At 49.9% G+C, this 21,095-nt stretch overlaps 1 protein-coding gene across 1 annotated transcript; it reads right to left on the bottom strand.

The window, feature by feature from the left end:
* Positions 1-492: 492 nt before the first annotated feature.
* Positions 493-7,791, bottom strand: LOC148476869 (sulfotransferase 1C1-like). Its single transcript, XM_088457489.1, has 7 exons — positions 7,514-7,791; positions 5,274-5,402; positions 4,530-4,627; positions 4,227-4,353; positions 2,010-2,104; positions 1,755-1,935; positions 493-776 (listed from the first exon to the last, which is right to left on the bottom strand). The coding sequence occupies exons 1-7, from the start codon at positions 7,683-7,685 to the stop codon at positions 664-666; spliced, it is 915 nt and encodes a 304-aa protein (XP_088313615.1). The 5' UTR covers positions 7,686-7,791; the 3' UTR covers positions 493-663.
* Between the last annotated feature and the right edge of the window lie 13,304 nt (positions 7,792-21,095).

The raw sequence follows: 21,095 nt of genomic DNA, 5'->3' as shown, positions 1-21,095 counted from the left end.
ACTATATTATGTCCCTATTTATCCCCAGCATCTCCTGGCCTCCCCTATCTCTTCCCTGGCCTTTCCCCATGAGGCCATGGCTCTCTCTCAGGTGTACTATATTATGTCCCTATTTATCCCCAGCATCTCCTGGCCTCCCCTATCTCTTCCCTGGCCCTTCCCCATGAGGCCATGGCCCTCTCTCAGGTGCACTATATTATGTCCCTATTTATCCCCAGCATCTCCTGGCCTCTCCTATCTCTTCCCTGGCCCTTCCCCATGAGGCCATCTTATGTCCCTATTTAAAAAATGGAGGGGGCGCCAATGCTCTCTCTGGCACAGGGCACCAAAAAGTATAGTTACGGCTGTAGTAGGTAGTGATGGCCATGGAAGGCTGTATCATCGATGGTCGATGGTTCTAAATTACTGGTAGAAATGCATCCGTGGTTTGGGCAGCAGACCTCGTCCATCATCAAGATCAAAGTCAGTCAAGGTTTACAACGCCATATGCCGCTAATTTCGATGGAATATGATGTGATAAATGTCAATTTAAATTTTGTTAGATCTGTATCCCCCTGGGATATAACTTGCTATATAGTTAGCGACTAGCGGCATTGTTTTTATCACACCATGGCATTTAATAATGAGCCAAGACGGTGCAGGGTGGCCGGTGGATATTTACTCTCAGAGCTGCGCCCGGAACGTCAGGTCCGTCCCCTCCATCCTCCTCTTATATTCTCTCTCAAAGGCTTCGTCCTGGGCCACCGTGAAATGGTTCTTCCAGTCTCCCACAATACCTAGAATAGACCCATCTGTTACATTGGAATTTCAGTAGGGGGTTTAGAATGTCCCTGATACAAACAGAGCTGGATATACCCGTATGCTGTCCTTGGGGCCGTCGCACAACAGAATAGGCCCCAATGCCGTCCTCCCCATAGTGCACTGATTAGCCATTTAATAAAGCAGTATATAAACAGGTAATGGGTGTTATCAAAGTCTGCAGTATTAATGCGTTGGTGCGAACAGAGCCATTTATTATGGAGCTAAGTTAGTGACAAGGGATGTGTGACATACAGTCATCTGAGATATGGCAGCATACAGTAAGCAACTTCTGAATGTTTTTCTAAGTGAACAGAGCTGTTTTGATATATGATAAATGACATCTCTCTTTACCACAAGTAATAAAAAACAATTCTGGCTTTAGTTTAAGTATTATTTCAGCTTTCGCAAAAATAAATGGTCCCATCGCTTCATATAATGGCTGATCACCCCCATTTTTAGAGTCTTTTAAGTCACAGAAAATCGCGGCTACATCGCAGTGAGTTTGGCCGCAATTGAAGGCTGACATGGTAACGAGCACTTTAATATAAAAGCCCACCCCCAACCAGCACTACTGCTCCTGCCTTAGCTGGTATTGAGAAATCGGGAGCACAAGGAGCGTGGTGACCTCATATATATATATATATATATATATATATATATATATAATTACCAGCACTAGGTATTACCAGCCAGGGCAGGAGGGACACTCAGCGTGGGATCTCCCTGCCTTAGTACCAACCACCAGCCCTAGGCCTGTCAGTATAGTATAACTGTGGGTGTCACCCCAGGCTAATAAATATTTGTAAAAACAGAATTAATATTCTTTTTTGCTGCCCAATTTAAATGAATTGTCATGGCATGCTGACACTTGGAGAACCAGAAGAGCCAGCATGCCTGCAAAGTAAACATGCTGTTTTTGCAAAATCGGAGACTTATTTATTGGGAGAAGTTACCTTTCCTCATGAACGGGGAGATGGTATGGTCCATGACAAATGACGGGATTGTGCTATAATTGGCCATTGGATTCTCCTTCATGGCCTGGAAGGACGTATGGTGGCAGATCTTCTCCAGAACGTCCCCGAGAATCTCCTTCCCCATAAACCTCATAACTTTCTGGATTTCTCGTCTTGGATTCTGTCGACAGCGACAATGTTGGATTATCTGGAATTACATTAAAGCGGCTCCCCCCCTTACTGGTGACCTCTCACCTCAATCATGTCCTCATAGAAGATGTAAAGGACTCGATGTTGGGCTTTAACTTCCCACCAACCAAGGACATGGTCAAACCAGCTCCCCCACAGCACTGATAGAGGAGGAAGACACGTTATCTTATCATTATATAACTTCATGTACTCTCCAGCGGAAGAAGACAGCTGGTCCCAACAGGACATTTCCCCTATGTGAATCATGAGGATAAAATGCACTTTTCAATCTCTCCCTAAATAAAGTGTGATTTCTGCTTCCTTCTACAACCAAAAGGTCACATCCCGCATTATTTACACAGGGGGCTTATGTAGGAAAAAGCTTAAATAACAAAACATTAGTATAAGAGTTATTTTCTTCCATATGTGAAACGACATTCAAGCCACTATGCAGGAATTTAACAAAATGCAAATAATTATCGTTACCTAGTGGACTGCAAGCCAGCCGCTCCCTTGCTCAGACTTAAACATACACTTGCCCTAACATATAAGTTGCCTTATATAAAGTAGCTATAATACCCACTACGACCCAGATCGTGCCGCATGCTGCCCGATTGGCCAGCTTCAGTGGCGCTTGGAGATGACATCATCTCCAAGCGTCCACTGCAGTGCAACGCCAGAAAAGCCGGGTCACTGCAGACCTGGCTCCGGTGTGGCTGGCTTCATCGCCACTTGGAGATGACATCATCTCCAACCGCCCACTGCAACGTCACTGCAGACCCGGCTCCGGTGTCAATGGTGCAGGTCGGTTCCGCGGTGTAAAAGGGGTCTGTCCCGGGTCTGATCTGGGTTGGAAACGTGTTCCAAATCCCGGGTCAGACCCGGGACTTTGGTGTAAAAGGAATATAACTTGCAGTAAAGTGGGATCAGATCAGGAGATACTCTCTCTCCAGGGCATCTTATTAGTGGTGTCACCAATTGGTGAGACATTTGCCAGCGTTGCCATCTGGGGCATATCTATAATGGGTGCAGGGTGTGCGGGGAACACGGGCCCCTGGGTCCAGGAGGGCCCCGCACTGCACACCCTGCACCCATAATATTACTTACCTCTCCGGAGTCCCACGTCGGCTCGGGGTCCGGCTATGTAAAACGATTGGAAAATAGCATCGTTTCCGCATGCACAGTACAGGGAAAATGACCGCCGCGGCCATTTTCCCGGTGATCTGTGCATACATTATAGACTCTGGGCACACTCTAGTGCCCAGAGTCTATAACTCCGGCGCTGGCCGCGCACAGCTCAGTGCGCTGCTGGCCGCCGGGCGGAGAGGAGGGGCCCGTGTCGGAGACTGCACACGGGCCCCCTCCTCTCTAGAAACGCCCCTGGTTTCCATGTATGTATCATCTAAACTTACTTTATATTTACAAGGCATATCTACATATGATGGATATTTATAGAGATGTATACATCCTGGCAGGTAAGGAGTTAATTCTAGAGTACAGCAGTCAGACAGATCACAATGAGTTAAGGCACCCATACATCATAGATGGATCGCCGCCATGTAGATATCCTGCAACCCGACATCGCAGATATGCCGATCACGATCAAAAAATGATCCTGTGACGGATCACGGAACATCGACGGCTGCCAGTCGGCATTTCAGACCGGCGGATCGGCGTTTCCGATCCGTTCGCAACATCGTGGTGATCCGTCGCAGATGTACCTTTACCGGTGTGATTAATTATATCTAACAGGAGATTATAGAGATAAAACAGATGACCTGAGGCAATGTGCAGCTGTACTTACACAGTAATTAGGAAGTGAGGAGAAGTGCAAAATCCCAATAAAAACATAAATATTATGCCAGGTACATTTTCTTTGTACAGGATTTGTATATATATATTACATTTAATTTTGGTGGCGGAAGGTAATACCCCTGTGAGCATAAACACTTTGGACCTGATAGAGTCGGAGCCACTGCCGATATCGGACGCAGTTGAGTGTTCATTTTGGAATGCGCAATTCTTCTACGGTGCATTGTGTATGCATCCAGATAGCGAGCGCGCAGAGTCGCAGCTACCAGTGAGACACACGCGGTCTCGGAAATTGTCTTAACAATGTGCTGGTAGTTCCTGGACGGTGACCGGGTGGTAGCTAAGCGTGCGCACAGAGATGGTCCGCTGTGTGTGACTCAGAATGAGCCCCCTTGGTTCCTGTAAGCGCATCATTACCATCAGGTGTACACAGTCTTCGTTATGTACTAATGTAGGTGCTGTATAACTCACCTTTCCCAGTGAGGAACGCTGAGTAGTAATTATCCCATGTCCCGGGGTCCGGCAGGCCTTTGTTCATCCTCTGGAAGTAATAGTAGGAGACCATGCAGTCTTTGGCGTTCCTGGCTACGTATATAACCTGTGCAGGAGAAAAGGCGCAGGGCCTGCAGTACATCTACTCATCATCTCACAGAATAAGCTCCTAGGACAACATTAACAGAGGAACATGATGGATCTCTATCGTCACCTGAACCTCTGCGGGTCTCAGGCCCACCCTGGTCTCCTGACGGAGCCGCCATTTCTGCCCTTTCTTACCTTGCAGTCCTGGTCCCAGAATGACGGTGGCAGAAGCTGAACGGGTAGGTGGGTTTTTAAAATACGAGGAGGCTCCATGTCCTCTGCTAACTGCAGCCCTTAAACAGAAGCGAGACACAATGCGTGAACTTCCTCTGCTGCGGAGAAGGACAGCGCTATGATTGAGTTTTACTGAGGTGACTCAATAAGCTGGCGCTTATATACATGACCGTACGTTTTGTCCCAGCTCAGTACTGGGGGGGAAGTGGGCCTTATACTTATAATGGGACGCACAGCGCAGCACTTCACCTCTGTGCGGAACGTTTTTGCTGAGAGTGAAGAGTAGCTATGTAACTTGGGGGGGAGATAAAGTTGCCCAAAAGCAACCAATCAGTTCCTGTCATTCATCTAGCACTAAATGACAAGCTGATTGGTTGAGTTGGGGAACTTTTCCATTTTATCTCTCTCTTGATGTGTGTGGCGCAGACTTTAGTGCAAAATGAAGGTGTTTCACTTGCTGCAGCAAGTAACATGTCTGTGCACGGCTGACTGTTTATAAAAATGCTATTTATGCACAGCACAAAATGGCAGTGACGGGGCAAAGTACTGCGCCCGGGTAATTGCTGTGGTGGAATATGATAGGTCACTAGAAATGTATTAGGCAGTGAAGGGACCGGGAATAAAGTGTCATTTTGTAAATAACGGGAATGTAAATTGGGGCTTGAATAGAAGATGGAGGAGTATTTAATATATCAGAATCCTCACCTGAAGGGACGGGTTTCGGGGCTACGACTTCCAGAAAGGGGTGTCTGTCGTAGGTCGGGGCACGGTGACATTTCTCAACATCTCCTCCCTGCTGTATCATATCCACGATCTCCTGCATCCAAGTGATACCTTCAAGACACGGGGCCATGAAGAATTAGCATCATACTAGTAATTTAGGGGGTAAATTTATTAAAGGTCAATTTGCCATTGGTTCCAAACCCAACATAAACCAAATGCTATGATCTGTACAGTGCTTCTTAGGGTTAAAGGCAATAAAATTGTAAAAAATTTTTTTTTTTTTTTTAAAAAGTGTGCTCCCCCCCCAAATCCATAACCAGTCTTGGACCTTTCAGCCTGGTTTGGTCCTGTAAAATTGGGGGGAAAACCATTGTGGGGTTCCCCTATTTTCCTATTACCAGTATCGGGTTGAGCCAGCCGGGGGGCTTACATTATAGCAGGGGGACACACAGCGTGGGGTCCCCCAGCAATAATGTAAAACCAGCCCCAAACTGGTCAGCCCAGACTTGGCAATCCTCAGAAAGTCAGGAGCCCCAAAGATAAAATGGGGTCCCTCTGCAAGAGGATCAACTATTCCCCACATCCAGTGGCATCCCTCCCCGCGTTGTCATCTGGTGCGGGGAGGGAAAAGGAGGCGGCGCCTCGCGGGAAGGGAGCGTGGCCCGAACCCGCTGTCCCTTGCTTTTTACGGGGGGTCCGAGGGATGGGGGGGTGCAGGAGGTGCGGACTGCCCTGTCCTGTGTGCAGTGCCGGCTCCCTCACAGTGTCAGCAACCGGCTCCTGTTACTGAGGGGGAGTCTGCACCTTGGTGTCACCCCTTCCAGGAGGGAGCAGCCGGATCGGCATGGCAGGGGGCGTGGCCAGAGCAAAGGGGCAGACCGGACAGCTTACTGTCATTTGTGGGTGGAGCGGGGGGGGGGCACACGATCGCATCATTTTTGCCACGCCCCGCTACACAGAGTAGGTAAGTATGCCCAGGACCCACATATTACCTTTTTGATCTATCTCACCAGCCATTTAGTCATCGACTAAAACTACGGGAGTTTTTTTGTTTATGTTGCCGTTTTGTTCTAGGGGAGGAAAAAAGTTGCTTTAGATTTTTTGAAACAGAGCTACAGAACAATAATTTTTTCACATTTGTGTTTGCCATTAAAGGATTTTCCCATCTTACAGCTGAATCAACTTTTCACTTCTCTCAAGTAGCAGAATTGTGGGGGGGGGGGGCATCGGTGGTGGTCGCTAACCATTGATGGTCAATCGCCATCCCTTTTAGGGCCTGATTTAGAGATGGACGTTAATGCGATCACAGCTGTGATTTTGTACAGAACCAGTGGTGTATCTATAATGGGTGCAGTATATGCGGGGTACACGGGCCCCGCACCGCACACCCTGCACCCATATTTTTTTAAACTTACCTGTCCATGGTCCCGTGTCGGGTGTCGGCGCTGCTCAGAACACTGGAAAATGGCCGCTGCCGCCATTTTTGCGGCGTTCTGCGCATGTGCAGTAGACTCCGGGCACACTCTAGTGCCCTGAGTCTGCTAATGCTCCGGTGGCTGGCCAGCCGCGTCAGTCGGCTGCCAGCCACCGGGTAGAGAGGAGGGGGCCCCGCACGGGGAGTGCACACGGCCCCCTCCTCTCTTAAAACGCCCCTGTACGGAACGCAGCTGCGATAATATGCTAATGGTTCCAAAGATCACCCAGGCATAGAAACACCCACCGCCGCCTTATCTACGTACGCCCTCGCCTTATCTGCATAAATATCGGTAACATTGATGCACATTAAGCGGCCATCTTGCCATTGCAGAAGGCCTGACCAGCCGCAGACTCGGCAGCTCTTCTGACACGCAGAGGCCCCTCCTACTGCGCAGGAGATCGCAAGGGCTTATTTATGCACGTCCATGTAACGCCGTTTAAACAGGCAGACACATCTGCATTTTATTAACCCCTCCCGTTACCTCCCCCAAATGCTGACAACCTGTCACTCACTTTGCAATGAATCCTCTGTGCACGCGTATTCTCAAAACAATCGCATGTGCCATGGAAAACAATCGCTCGATCTGTGTAAAAATCACTATTGCCGCCCGTCTCTGCATCAAGCCCTTAGATTTGCGCCTCTGCCTGGTCAGCATTAGAAACCTACAGTGGGTAATCTTTTACAGTCTACCATAGGGACACTAGTCACTATAACACAACCCCTTGCGATGCTCACGCTTTCATACCTGATTTGGGAAACGCTGCCACCACGACGTCCTCAAAGTGCGCTCGGAATTTCCAAATGTCGCTCCAAGTGTCACATGTTCTCTTATCCAGTGGGACGCCCGAAACGTGCCCAATGTGCGGCCGCTGCATCACGTAATTTCCAAAATGCTGCGCGTTCTTCTGGAAAGCCATGGTGGTGAGAAGGGAGGCGGGGGAGGAAAACAGCGGCGTACAAGGCGGTCGGACAATTACGTGGGGAGCGGTGTGAAATCAGAATTAGGAGAACAGAAGGTTAAACTGGAAGCTGATGATCAAAGCGTAGACTCTGCCAGGACCAGGAGCAGAGAGTTCACCGAGGGCACTTCAGCTGGTTTCTATGGAGAGGCTTCAAACTCTGATTAAAAGAGATTCTTCTTGGTGTTCCTCCTGCCCAGTCTATAGGCAGCCACAGGCGTGACTTTCCACACGTCCCGATGAAAAGGTGACATCTCCACGTTAGGCTTGCTAGAGCGCTGCATTCCCAACAAGCAAGAAAAAAAATATTAAATTAAAAATTTGCAGCTTTTCAATGGGAAAAATGATTTTATTTATAAATACTTTTCTCACTTTTTTCTTTTTCTTTTAAATAGACAGGAAGGAGTTTTGCCTCTTCATTAAGCCAGATTTACAACAAAACAGTCCTGTCCCTGGGTCTAGCTGTCGGTCATTATCGTGAGACACACCTCGCGTGCGATAATCCCCTCCCAAAATATACAACTGCCGGGCAAGCTGCCCCGACCGCCAGTGACCGGTGCTGTATGTTACGTAATAACACACTTTTGTCCATCAGTACAACTCACAGATGCCAAGATTCTTTAGGACTGTTTGCCAGGGGACACTTTGTTCCAGTGGGGTGTTTTTTAATCTGTTAGGGGCTGTATCTTGTAAGAGGACAACTGCTTTTTTTTTTTTTAATGAAATGTTTATTGAAACCAAGAAAACAAATCGTACAGAGGACATCTGCAAATACAGTAAGACAGTACATACAAACAAATAATACATCCAAGTCCAATAATAATAAGGGCTCACAGCACAGCTGTGGATAGTTATACCCTCGGCATAGAGAGTAAACTAGAAATACAGGCCCTGATTCAGAGCCGGACACTACTTGCGGACGGTCGTTCTGAAAAAGGGGCCGGATATTTAAATTAAGCACTCGCACTTGAACATCGATGCTTTCTTTAAAAAAAAAAAACATCGATGGTGACTGGCCGATGTCAACTAGTTTTGACATTGATGGCAGAGAACCAACGGTTCACCTTTGAACACCCCACCCGATGACCACCCCTAGGCACAATAGATAAAATGTGAAACAACTTTTTCCTTTCTTTTTTTTTATAATGTTTCTCAGTCATGCTAAAAATATTCCGTATTTCGGAATATTTGGTTATTGGAGACTCAATCTGTATATGTATATAAGGCCACATTCACATTCTACTAGATATATTACATTTGTCGTGTGGCATGTAATGAAATCTTTGATCTCATAAGAGGAATCTTTTACAATAAATTTGGTGATTTTAGATTCTTTTTATTATTGGGATCATTCCATAATCATCTCAGTGGTTTTTTTTTACATATTTTTTGCTTGGAATAAAGTATTGTTCTCTTTATCAATTTCCGTGTGTGATATATGACGAATATTAACAAGTATAAAGAAACCTTGATGTGTGGATCCCAACCATCCATTATGTGAGCTGGTTATGCCCCTTTTCCTTTTTCTTTTGTGATTACCATGCGGTAAAGTCTTTATATACAAAATAAAATAAAAAAACTGTTATGTGTATTTTCCATGTACTCCCTATGTGAGTTTTTGTTACACTTGCATATAGAGTCATTGGTGGCGAGGCCCTTTTCTGTCTGTTCGGTGTATATCTTGGATTACAGAAGTACCATCCCCGCCTTCATTTTGGAATTTTTCCGAAACACAAGGGGGTTATACTTACTTATCAGTACTTCAAATTAGTTTTTTTTGTTTTTGTCTCTCTTTTTTTGTTTATTATATATTTAATCCCACGACTTGCAGTCATCTTGAGAGAGAGGAAGGAGTTGTTTTGACAGCCCTTGGAATATTACACCTATTACCTTTGCTCCGGACTATTTTTGGTTTGGCAATATATCTGTTTGTTTTGTTTTATTGATTTGTGTGTATTGCCTTTGATCTTCTTATTGTGTTGTATTCTGTTGTTGCTATACCTGATTGGGCAGGATTCTAGGAGTGGAGTTGGGCTGAGCCGGTGTGTTGCGTCAGAAATCAACCTCTCTATTTTATTTATAGATATAACAACGACTTTGTCTATTGTGCGATCTCACAGAAAATATCTACCATTCTGCAGACTACATCAATAAGACCATAGATCTTAGGGAAAAATAATTAAGGAGCATGGCCGTGGGTCCAAGAAACCAAGAAGGGTGGGGGGGGGGGAGTGAGAAAAAAAAAGAAAAGGAAGGGGTAATCCACTCAAAAATCCAACCTAATCGGAGGCTCCTCTGATAACATCTGAAGACAGTAGCATTGGGTTCATTTTAGTGACTCGTGAATTCCACGCCTCTGATCTAAGGTCAAGGTCCCAATACAGCTTTCCCAAGTTTGAAAACATTTTGAAACACAAGTTTCTTCCTCTATTATAGATTTGTTCCAGTTCATGTCATGCTTTTACCTACTCTCCCGGGACTGCTGAGAGCCTCCCGAAAATCAGGTGCCACTCCCGCCCCCCCCCCCCCCGCAGGAGTAGGGATGTCCCCCGGAATGGCCGCAGGCCCCCCGCGACCCCTTGCGCCCTCATGTGATAGTGGGCAAATTGGAGGGGGAGGCGGTGATGCAGTTCACGCTGAATCGCATTATTGTAGCCATGCCCCCTGCTTTACAATGTCGGTAATATCGGCATTATAAAGGCTGGAATAATGGGGAGGGATGGAGGCTGGAATGATGGGGGCTGGAGGGGTCAGAGGGGGCTGGAATGAAAGGGGGCTAAAGGGGACACAGGGAGCTTAAGGCTGGAATAATGGGGAGGGATGGAGGCTGGAATGATGGGGCTGGAGGGGATAGAGGGGGCTGGAATGACAGGGGGCTGGAGGGGATACAGGGCACTGAAGACTGGAATGACAGCTGGCTGGAGGGGACATGGGGCTTGAGGCTGGAACCAAAGTAGGCTGGAGGGGACAGAGGGGGCTGGAATGACGGGGCTGGAGGGGAGAGAGGGGGCTGGAATGACGGGGCTGGAGGGGACAGAGGGGGCTGGAATGACAGGGCTGGAGGGGACAGAGGAGGCTGGAATGACGGGGCTGGAGGGAACAGAGGGGGCTGGAATGACAGGTGGCTGGAGGGGAGAGAGGACTGGATGCCGGAATGACGGGCTGGAGGGGACAGAGGGGGCTGGAATGACGGGGCTGGAGGGGACAGAGGGGGCTGGAATGACAGGGGGCTGGAGGGGAGAGGGGGCTGGATGCTGGAATGACGGGCTGGAGGGGACACAGCGGGCTAAAGGCTGTAATGATGGGCTGGAGGCTGGAATGATGGGGGGGCTGGAGGGGACAGAGTGGGTTGGAATTGTGGTACCCTGGACTCAGTGGCCTTTTCTTCCGACACAAATTCTTCTAGTTTCCAGATGAATAATAAGAGGCTACTTCAACTCAGAAACAATCACAATTGGACTTTACATATGAGAACTCAACTTTATTGTCACAACACTTCTGTTTTACAGGACTTTTAAAGTTGTTTTAAAAGTCTCATGAAACACTTTCAATTACAATAGCATACAATTACACATGGAACATCACATTTGTTAATAACTCTACAGGTAACACTTTAATAACGTTTTATCATAACAAAGTTTGTAAATATATAAATTAAATCACATGTATTGGCTATACCATAGGGGCCCCATAAAGAAATATTACTCAGTTCAGCTGAATTGGCCACGGTGGTGCACGTTATAAAGCTGAGATCTCTTTGGGGTTAATCCAGAGTCATAAAATTGCGCATCAAAGTTCAGGAACTTGCTAACTTTCTCTATTTGAGTAGGTAATGTTTCTTTCTCCTGAAATCTCTGCCTCACTCAAATCTACCTGAGTCTTTTACACCCCCATAGAGGCTGAGGCTATGCTGTACTTCATTGTGCTGCAGTGTACTGGCTGAGACTGATGGGAGCTGCTGTCAATGTTTTAGCCCACTGACTGAGCCTATACTGGTGGTGTGCCTACTCCTTGTCATTAGCTCTTATTAACGTCACAGTCTATGCTGGTGGTAAGATGACTGACTGCCTAATAGCTCACTCCTGTATGCTGGTATACTAGTCCTTTAAACATGCAATAAGATGTCTGTAGCACAGTCTGTTGGGTTTTGTGGTAATTGTTGGTGCTCTCACTGTTTAGTGATGCAGGAAGGTGTAGTCAGTTACCTAGGGCTTACTAACCTCCATCTAGGCGTTTGCTTTACCCCCTGAGCTGGCAGGACCTGCCCAATGATTTGATGTTCCTCCCTCTGGCAGACGATTATGTAGGAAGACGTGCCCCTGCAATGTATTGCTCACCAGCGGCTGCACTGAGGAAGGGAGCGCCCCTCTCTGCCCGCCTCCACTGGGAGTGAAGAAGTTGCTTGCTTGGCCAGAAGATGTCACTGAGACCAGCCTCACCTGGGACCCAGTGCTGGCAAATGCTACCGCTGCCTGAGAGCCGCTCTGCCAATCTCCGGTCACTCTGACAGCCTCGGTCTCACCACGCTGATCACCGGTCACTGGGAACACCTCTCTGTCTCAGGATAGTGTGCTGCGTCTCACTACTCTCCTCACTCTCTCCTCAGTCAGCACTACAGATAGGGAGTCTGGGGCAGTTCAACTGTCTCTGCTGCACCTGCCGGCTCCTGCCCACCAGACCCAACAAACTAGTGGGGTACCACAGAATGACAGGGGGCTGGAGGGGACAGAGGGGGCTGGAATGACAGGGGGCTGGAGGCTGGAATGACAGAGGCTATGGGGGACACAGGGGGCTAAAGGCTGGAATGATGGTCTGGAGGCTGGAATGATGGGGGGCTGGAGGCTGGAATGAGGGGCTAAGGGGACACAGGGGGCTAAAGGCTGGAATAACAGGGCTGGAGGCTGGAATAATTGAGGGTGGGGGGGGCAGAGAGGGTTGGAATGACAGGGGGCTGGAGGGGATACAGAGTGCTGAAGGTGGGAATGACAGGGGATGGAGGGGACACAGGAGGCTGGAATGACATGGATCTGGAGAGGACACAGGGGACTATATGGCGGAATTATGGGGGTTGGAGGGGACAGAGGAGGCTGGAAAGACAGGGGGCTGGAGGGGATACAAGGCGCTGAAGGCTGGAATGACGGGGCTGGAGGGGACACTGGGCTGGAATGACTGGGCTGTAGGGGGCTAAAATGAGGCTAAAGGCTGGAATGACAAAGGGCTGGAGACTGGAATGAGGGGGGCTGGAGGGGACACAGGTGGCTGAAATGACAGGGCTGGAGGGGCCACAGAGGGCTGTGGACTCAAGGGGACATGGGGCTAGAGGCTAGAATAACAGGGGGCTAGTGGGGACAGGAGACTGGAGTGACAGGGGGTTGGAGGCTAGAATGACAGGGGGCTGGAGGCTGGAATGACAGGAGGCTGGAGGCTGGAATGACAGGAGGCTGGAGGGGACACAGGGGGCACAAGTCTGGTCGAACTTCTGTTGTATGATGACATTGGTTATATTCTTACACAATCAGGTATCTTCTGGACAATGTATTTTTCAACGTGAATAGTGACTACTGATTAAAGACACTGGGTCTCATTCAGACCCGGTCGCAAGCACCGATGTGCTCGCAACCGGGTCGATGGGTAGCCCTGCGCATGCGTGCGCAAGCCCCGGAGCACTCTCTCGCTCCGGAGTTCGCTACAAAAGGGGCGGCTGCCGATGTTGATCGACAGCTCGCCCCTTTTTGTAGGCGGGCCGGGGGGTGGTTTCCAAAATGGAGGAAAGCCTACCGTTTTGTGGGCGGCCGCACTGACATCATCAGTGATGTCAGTGGGGAGCTTCCTGCTCCATCAGAGCAGAAAGCTCCCTGGGGCTTGCGAGTACCCAGACCCAACCTTAGGGTCTCGTCGCAAGCCCCGATGGTCGCGATGGTGATGACCATCGCGACCATCACCCTGGTCGCTAGCTAAGCTGTGGGTGGTAACCCACAGCTTAGCTTGCGACCAGGAGGCAGCACCAAAAAACAAGAAGTGCCCGCCCTCATTCAGAGAGAGCGATCGCTTCTTGCGACCGCCTCTGAATGAGGGCCACTGTCTGCCCAGGGAGGATTTCTTCAGAGGTTACCCGTCGCCGAGCAACAACCATATGGATAAGATTATTTTTTATTTAGTACACAGAAAAAAAACAGTATAGTTTTTGGTTTGCTTGTTTTAAGGGGGCGCCAAAGGGAATTTTCACCCTGGGCTCTACTTGGTCTAGAGCCGGTCCTGGGTATAAAGGCTTCCAGATAATATCAGGTCCATTTTTCCCGCTCAGCAGTCACCCTACTCTGTTGTCCTGATTTTTACACCTTTCCACATCTCCTTCCCCAATATGTATGCTTTGAAGGAAAGTGCTACTTTTCTATTATATTATCTGTATGCTTAGAAAGTGTATACTCTTATATTGTGGTTTGGCTGCCTCACAGGTTTAAGGATACCTTAGGTCATTGGACTGACTGTATCCAAACCAACGCGCTCCCAGACTTGTCCAAATCATATAGTTATGTGTTATAATATTGTCGCTCCAAAAAGTAGTTACCAAAATGGATTTTTTGGGCTGAATTTTTTTACCACTTATCAAACAAAGCACAGATTATCTCTGGAATTGAGGTGGGTAACTTTTATTTATTGACTAAGCGCTAATAAAACCATAGAATCTCCCTCCACCAGGCAGGTGCGGCTCTGACATGCTTTCTTGCGAACTCTAAGCAAGGTGGCCAAATAGTCTTAGTTCCCCCAGTGCAAGTTACGCTGTACTACGCTGCATGCAGCATAGCTTACATTAAAAATAAAGCCTGCAACAGCACAGCAAACAGGCATGGCGGCCAAACTGTATTATTGCCCCCAGGGCATTCAGTCCGGGCACTCTGGATAAATTCACTGGTAATCTCGAGGGTGCCCTCCTAAGTAAGGCATAATAAACACATTCCCATACCGAGCTGAACGGCCCCTCAGAAAAAAACAGGCGGTACTCCCAAGTAGTAAAAAAGTGATATGTTGTCACAGATCACATACAGTAGGTGCTGTTGACGTTTCAAGACCCGTTGGTCTTTTCATCAGGACAGCACCTACTGACGAGTGCAGCCTGTTTTTTTCCTGAGAGGCTAGGGGACACCAGACAAAATTCAGCCTAGGGCACCAAAGTGGCTAGGGCCGTCTCTGCATAAGATAGTGCACCTGAAAAAGGGTCATAGCCTCATGGGGAAGGGCCAGGGAAGAGATAGGGAGGCCAGGAGATGCTGGGGATAAATAGGGACATAATATAGTGCACCTGAGAGAGGGCCATGGCCTCATGGGGAAGGGCCAGGGAAGAGATAGGGGAGGCAAGGAGATGCTGGGGATAAATAGGGACATAATATAGTGTAGCAGAGAGAGGGCCATGGCCTCATGGGGAAGGGCCAGGGAAGAGATAGGGGAGGCCAGGAGATGCTGGGGATAAATAGGGACATAATATAGTGCACCTGGGAGAGGACCATGGCCTCATGGGGAAGGGCCAGGGAAGAGATAGGGGAGGCCAGGAGATGCTGGGGATAAATAGGGACATAATATAGTGCACCTGAGAGAGGGCCATGGCCTCATGGGGAAGGGTCAGGGAAGAGATAGGGGAGGCCAGGAGATGCTGGGGATAAATAGGGACATAATATAGTGCACCTGAGAGAGGGCCATGGCCTCATGGGGAAGGGCCAGGGAAGAGATAGGGGAGGCCAGGAGATGCAGGGGATAAATAGGGACATAATATAGTGCACCTGAGAGAGGGCCATGGCCTCATGGGGAAGGGCCAGGGAAGAGATAGGGGAGGTCAGGAGATGCTGGGGATAAATAGGGACATAATATAGTGCACCTGAGAGAGGGCCATGGCCTCATGGGGAAGGGCCAGGGAAGAGATAGGGGAGGCCAGGAGATGCTGGGGATAAATAGGGACATAATATAGTGCACCTGAGAGAGGGCCATGGCCTAATGGGGAAGGGCCAGGGAAGAGGTAGAGGAGGCCAGGAGATGCTGGGGATAAATAGGGACATAATATAGTGCACCTGAGAGAGGGCCATGGCCTCATGGGGAATTACCAGGGAAGAGATAGGGGAGATAGGGGAGGCCAGGAGATGCTGGGGATAAATAGGGACATAATATAGTGCACCTGAGAAAGGGTCATGGCCTCAAGGGGAATTGCCAAGGAAGAGATAGGGGAGGCCAGGAGATACTGGCGATAAATAGGGACATAATATAGTGCACCTGAGAGAGGGCCATGGCCTCATGGGGAAGGGCCAGGGAAGAGATAGGGGAGGCCAGGAGATGCTGGGGATAAATAGGGACATAATATAGTGCACCTGAGAGAGGGCCATGGCCTCATGGGGAAGGGCCAGGGAAGAGATAGGGGAGGCCAGGAGATGCTGGGGATAAATAGGGACATAAAATAGCGCACCTGAGAAAGGGCCATGGCCTCATGGGGAAGGGCCAGGGAAGAGATAGGGTAGGCCAGGAGATGCTGGGGATAAATAGGGACATAATATAGTGCACCTGAGAGAGGGCCATGGCCTCATGGTGAAGGGCCAGGGAAGAGATAGGGGAGGCCAGGAGATGCTGGAGATAAATAGGGACATAATATTGTGCACCTGAGAAAGGGTCAAGGCCTCAAGGGGAATTGCCAGGGAAGAGATAGGGGAGGCCAGGAGATGCTGGGGATAAATAGGGACATAATATAGCGCACCTGAGAGAGGGCCATGGGCTCATGGGGAAGGGCCAGGGAAGATAGGGGAGGCCAGGAGATGCTGGGGATAAATAGGGACAAAATAGAGTGCACCTGAGAGAGGGCCATGGCCTCAAGGGGAATTGCCAGGGAAGTGATAGGTGAGGCCAGGAGATGCTGGGGATAAATAGGGACATAATATAGTGCTCCTGAGAGAGGGCCATGGCCTCATGGGGAAGGGCCAGGGAAGAGATAGGGGAGGCCAGGAGATGCTGGGGATAAATAGGGACATAATATAGTGCACCTGAGAGAGGGCCATGGCCTCATGGGGAAGGGCCAGGGAAGAGATAGGGGAGGCCAGGAGATGCTGGGGATAAATAGGGACATAATATAGTGCACCTGAGAGAGGGCCATGGCCTTATGGGGAAGGGCCAGGGAAGAGATAGGGGAGGCCAGGAGATGCTGGGGATAAATAGGGACATAATATAGCGCACCTGAGAGAGGGCCATGGCCTCATGGGGAAGGGCCAGGGAAGAGATAGGGGAGGCTAAGAGATGCTGGGGATAAATAGGGACATAATATAGTGCACCTGAGAAAGGGTCATGGCCTCAAGGGGAATTGCCAGGGAAGAGATAGGGGAGGCCAGGAGATGCTGGGGATAAATAGGGACATAATATAGTGCACCTGAGAGAGGGCCATGGCCTCATGGGGAAAGGCCCGGGAAGAGATAGGGGAGGCCAGGAGATGCTGGGGATAAATAGGGACATAATATAGTGCACCTGAGAAAGGGTCATGTCCTCAAGGGGAATTGCCAGGGAAGAGATAGGGGAGGCCAGGAGATGCTGGGGATAAATAGGGACATAAAATAGCGCACCTGAGAGAGGGCCATGGCCTCATGGGGAAGGGCCAGGGAAGAGATAGGGGACGCCAGGAGATGCTGGGGATAAATAGGGACATAATATAGCGCACCTGAAAGAGGGCCATGGCCTCAAGGGGAAGGGCCAGGGAAGAGATAGGGGAGGCCAGGAGATGCTGTGGATAAATAGGGACATAATATAGTGCACCTGAGAGAGGGCCATGGCCTCATGGGGAATGGTTAGGGAAGAGATAGGGGAGGCCAGGAGATGCTGGGGATAAATAGGGACATAATATAGTGCACCTGAGAGAGGCCATGGCCTCATGGGAAGGGCCAGGGAAGAGATAGAGGAGGCCAGGAGATGCTGGGGATGAATAGGGACATAATATAGTGCACCTGAGAAAGGGTCATGGCCTCAAGGGGAATTGCCAAGGAAGAGATAGGGGAGGCCAGGAGATGCTGGGGATAAATAGGGACATAATATAGTGCACCTGAGAGAGGGCCATGGCCTCATGGGTAAGGGCCAGGGAAGAGATAGGGGAGGCCAGGAGATGCTGGGGATAAATAGGGACAAAATATAGTGCACCTGAGAAAGGGTCATGGCCTCAAGGGGAATTGCCAGGCAAGAGATAGGGGAGGCCAGGAGATGCTGTTGATAAATAGGGACATAATATAGTGCACCTGAGAGAGTGCCATGGCCTCATGGGGAAGGGCCAGGGAAGAGATAGGGGAGGCCAGGAGATGCTGGGGATAAATAGGGACATAATATTGCGCACCTGAGAAAGGGTCATGGCCTCAAGGGGAATTGCCAGGGAAGAGATAGGGGAGGCCAGGAGATGCTGGGGATAAATATGGACATAATATAGCGCACCTGAGAAAGGGCCATGGCCTCATGGGGAGGGGCCAGGGAAGAGATAGGGGAGGCCAGGAGATGCTGAGGATAAATAGGGACATAATATACCGCACCTGAGAGAGGGTCATGGCCTCAAGGGGAATTGCCAGGGAAGAGATAGGGGAGGCCAGGAGATGCTGGGGATAAATAGGGACATAATATAGCGCACCTGAGAGAGGGCCATGGCCTCATGGGGAAGGGCCAGGGAAGAGATAGGGGAGGCCAGGAGATGCTGGGGATAAATAGGGACATAATATAGCGCACCTGAGAGAGGGCCATGGCCTCATGGGGAAGGGCCAGGGAAGAGATAGAGGAGACCAGGAGATACTGGGGATAAATAGGGCCATAATATAGCGCACCTGAGAGAGGGCCATGGCCTCATGGGGAAGGGCCAGGGAAGAGATAGGGGAGGCCAAGAGATGCTGGGGATAAATAGGGACATAATATAGTGCACCTGAGAAAGGGTCATGGCCTCAAGGGGAATTGCCAGGGAAGAGATAGGGGAGGCCAGGAGATGCTGGGGATAAATATGGACATAATATAGTGCACCTGAGAAAGGCCCATGGCCTCATGGGGAAGGGCCAGGGAAGAGATAGGGGAGGCCAGGAGATGCTGAGGAAAAATAGGGACATAATATAGCGCACCTGAGAGAGGGTCATGGCCTCAAGGGGAATTGCCAGGGAAGAGATAGGAGAGGCCAGGAGATGCTTGGGGATAAATAGGGACATAATATAGCGCACCTGAGAGAGGGCCATGGCCTCATGGGGATGGGCCAGGGAAGAGATAGGGGAGGCCAGGAGATGCTGGGGATAAATAGGGACATAATATAGTGTACCTGCGAGAGGGCCATGGCCTCATGGGGAAGGGCCAGGGAAGAGATTGGGGAGGCCAGGAGATGCTGGGGATAAATAGGGCGATAATATAGTGCACCTGAGAGAGGGCCATGGCCTCATGCGGAAGGGCCAGGGAAGAGATAGGGGAGGCCAGGAGATGCTGGGGATAAATAGGGACATAATATAGTGCACCTGAGAGAAGGCCATGGCCTCAAGGGGAATTGCCAGGGAAGAGATAGGGGAGGCCAGGAGATGCTGGGGATAAATAGGGACATAATATAGTGCACCTGGGAGAGTGCCATGGCCTCATGGGGAAGGGCCAGGGAAGAGATAGGGTAGGCCAGGAGATGCTGGGGATAAATAGGGACTTAATATAGTGCACCTGAGAGAGGGCCATGGCCTCATGGGGAAGGGCCAGGGAAGAGATAGGGGAGGCCAGGAGATGCTGGGGATAAATAGGGACATAATATAGTGCACCTGAAACAGGATCATGGCCTCAAGGGGAATTGCCAGGGAAGAGATAGGGGAGGCCAGGAGATGCTGGCGATAAATAGGGACATAATATAGTGCACCTGAGAGAGGGCCATGGCCTCATGGGGAAGGGCCAGGGAAGAGATAGGGGAGGCCAGGAGATGCTGAGGATAAATAGGGACATAATATAGTGCACCTGAGAAAGGGTCATGGCCTCAAGGGGAATTGCCAGGGAAGAGATAAGGGAGGCCAGGAGAGGCTGGGGATAAATCGGGACATAATATAGCGCACCTGAGAGAGGGCCATGGCCTCATGGGGAAAGGCCAGGGAAGAGATTGGGGAGGCCAGGAGATGCTGGGGATAAATAGGGACCTAATATAGTGCACCTGAGAGAAGGCCAAGGCCTCATGGGGAAGGGCCAGGGAAGAGATAGGGGAGGCCAGGAGATGCTGGGGATAAATAGGGACATAATATAGTGCAACTGAGAAAGGGTCATGGACTCAAGGGGAATTGCCAGGGAAGAGATAGGGGAGGCAAGGAGATGCTGGGGATAAATAGGGACTAATATAGCGCACCTGAGAGAGGGCCATGGCCTCATGGGGAAGGGCCAGGGAAGAGATAGGTGAGGCCAGGAGATGCTGGGGATAAATAGGGACATAATATAGCGCACCTGATAGAGGGCCATGGCCTCATGGGGAAGGGCCAGGGAAGAGATAGGGGAAGCCAGGAGATGCTGGGGATAAATAGGGCCATAATATAGTGCACCTGAGAGAGGGCCATGGCCTCATGGGGAAGGGCCAGGGAAGAGATAGGGGAGGCCAGGAGATGCTGGGGATAAATAGGGACATAATTTAGTGCCCCTGAGAGAGGGCCATGGCCTCATGGGGAAGGGCCAGGGAAGAGATAGGAGAGGCCAGGATATGCTGGGGATAAATAGGGACATAATATAGATATAGTGCACCTGAGAGAGGGCCATGGCCTCATGGGGAAGGGCCAGGGAAGAGATAGGGGAGGCCAGGAGATGCTGGGGATAAATAGGGACATAAGATAGTGCACCTGAGAGAGGGCCATGGCCTCATGGGGAAGGGCCAGAGAAGAGATAGGGGAGGCCAGGAGAAGCTGGGGATAAATAGGGACATAATATAGTGCACCTGAGAAAGGGTCATGGCCTCAAGGTTTAATTGCCAGGGAAGAGATAGGGGAGGCCAGGAGATGCTGGGGATAAATAGTGACATAATATAGTGCTCCTGAGACAGGGCCATGGCCTCATGGGGAAGGGCCAGGGAAGAGATAGGGGAGGCCAGGAGATGCTGGGGATAAATAGGGACATAATATAGTACACCTGAGAAAGGGTCATGGCCTCATGGGGAAGGGCCAGGGAAGAGATAGGGGAGGCCAGGAGATGCTGGGGATAAATAGGGACATAATTTAGTGCCCCTGAGAGAGGGCCATGGCCTCATGGGGAAGGGCCAGGGAAGAGATAGGAGAGGCCAGGATATGCTGGGGATAAATAGGGACATAATATAGATATAGTGCACCTGAGAGAGGGCCATGGCCTCATGGGGAAGGGCCAGGGAAGAGATAGGGGAGGCCAGGAGATGCT

This window comes from Taudactylus pleione, unplaced genomic scaffold, assembly GCF_031769625.1.
Source record: "Taudactylus pleione unplaced genomic scaffold, aTauple2 ptg000762l, whole genome shotgun sequence".
NCBI classification, from domain to species: domain Eukaryota; kingdom Metazoa; phylum Chordata; class Amphibia; order Anura; family Myobatrachidae; genus Taudactylus; species Taudactylus pleione.
This window is presented reverse-complemented; position numbering and strand designations above follow the sequence as displayed.

Bases quoted from the DNA above. Each gene is read 5' to 3' on its own strand.
- LOC148476869 (XM_088457489.1), bottom strand. From the start codon at position 7,685: ATGGCTTTCCAGAAGAACGCGCAGCATTTTGGAAATTACGTGATGCAG. The intron at 2,105-4,226 runs GTGAGTTATACA...CTCCTCTATCAG, and splicing joins AGCGTTCCTCACTGGGAAAG to TGCTGTGGGGGAGCTGGTTT. The intron at 1,936-2,009 runs GTGAGAGGTCAC...CGCTGTCGACAG, and splicing joins TCTATGAGGACATGATTGAG to AATCCAAGACGAGAAATCCA.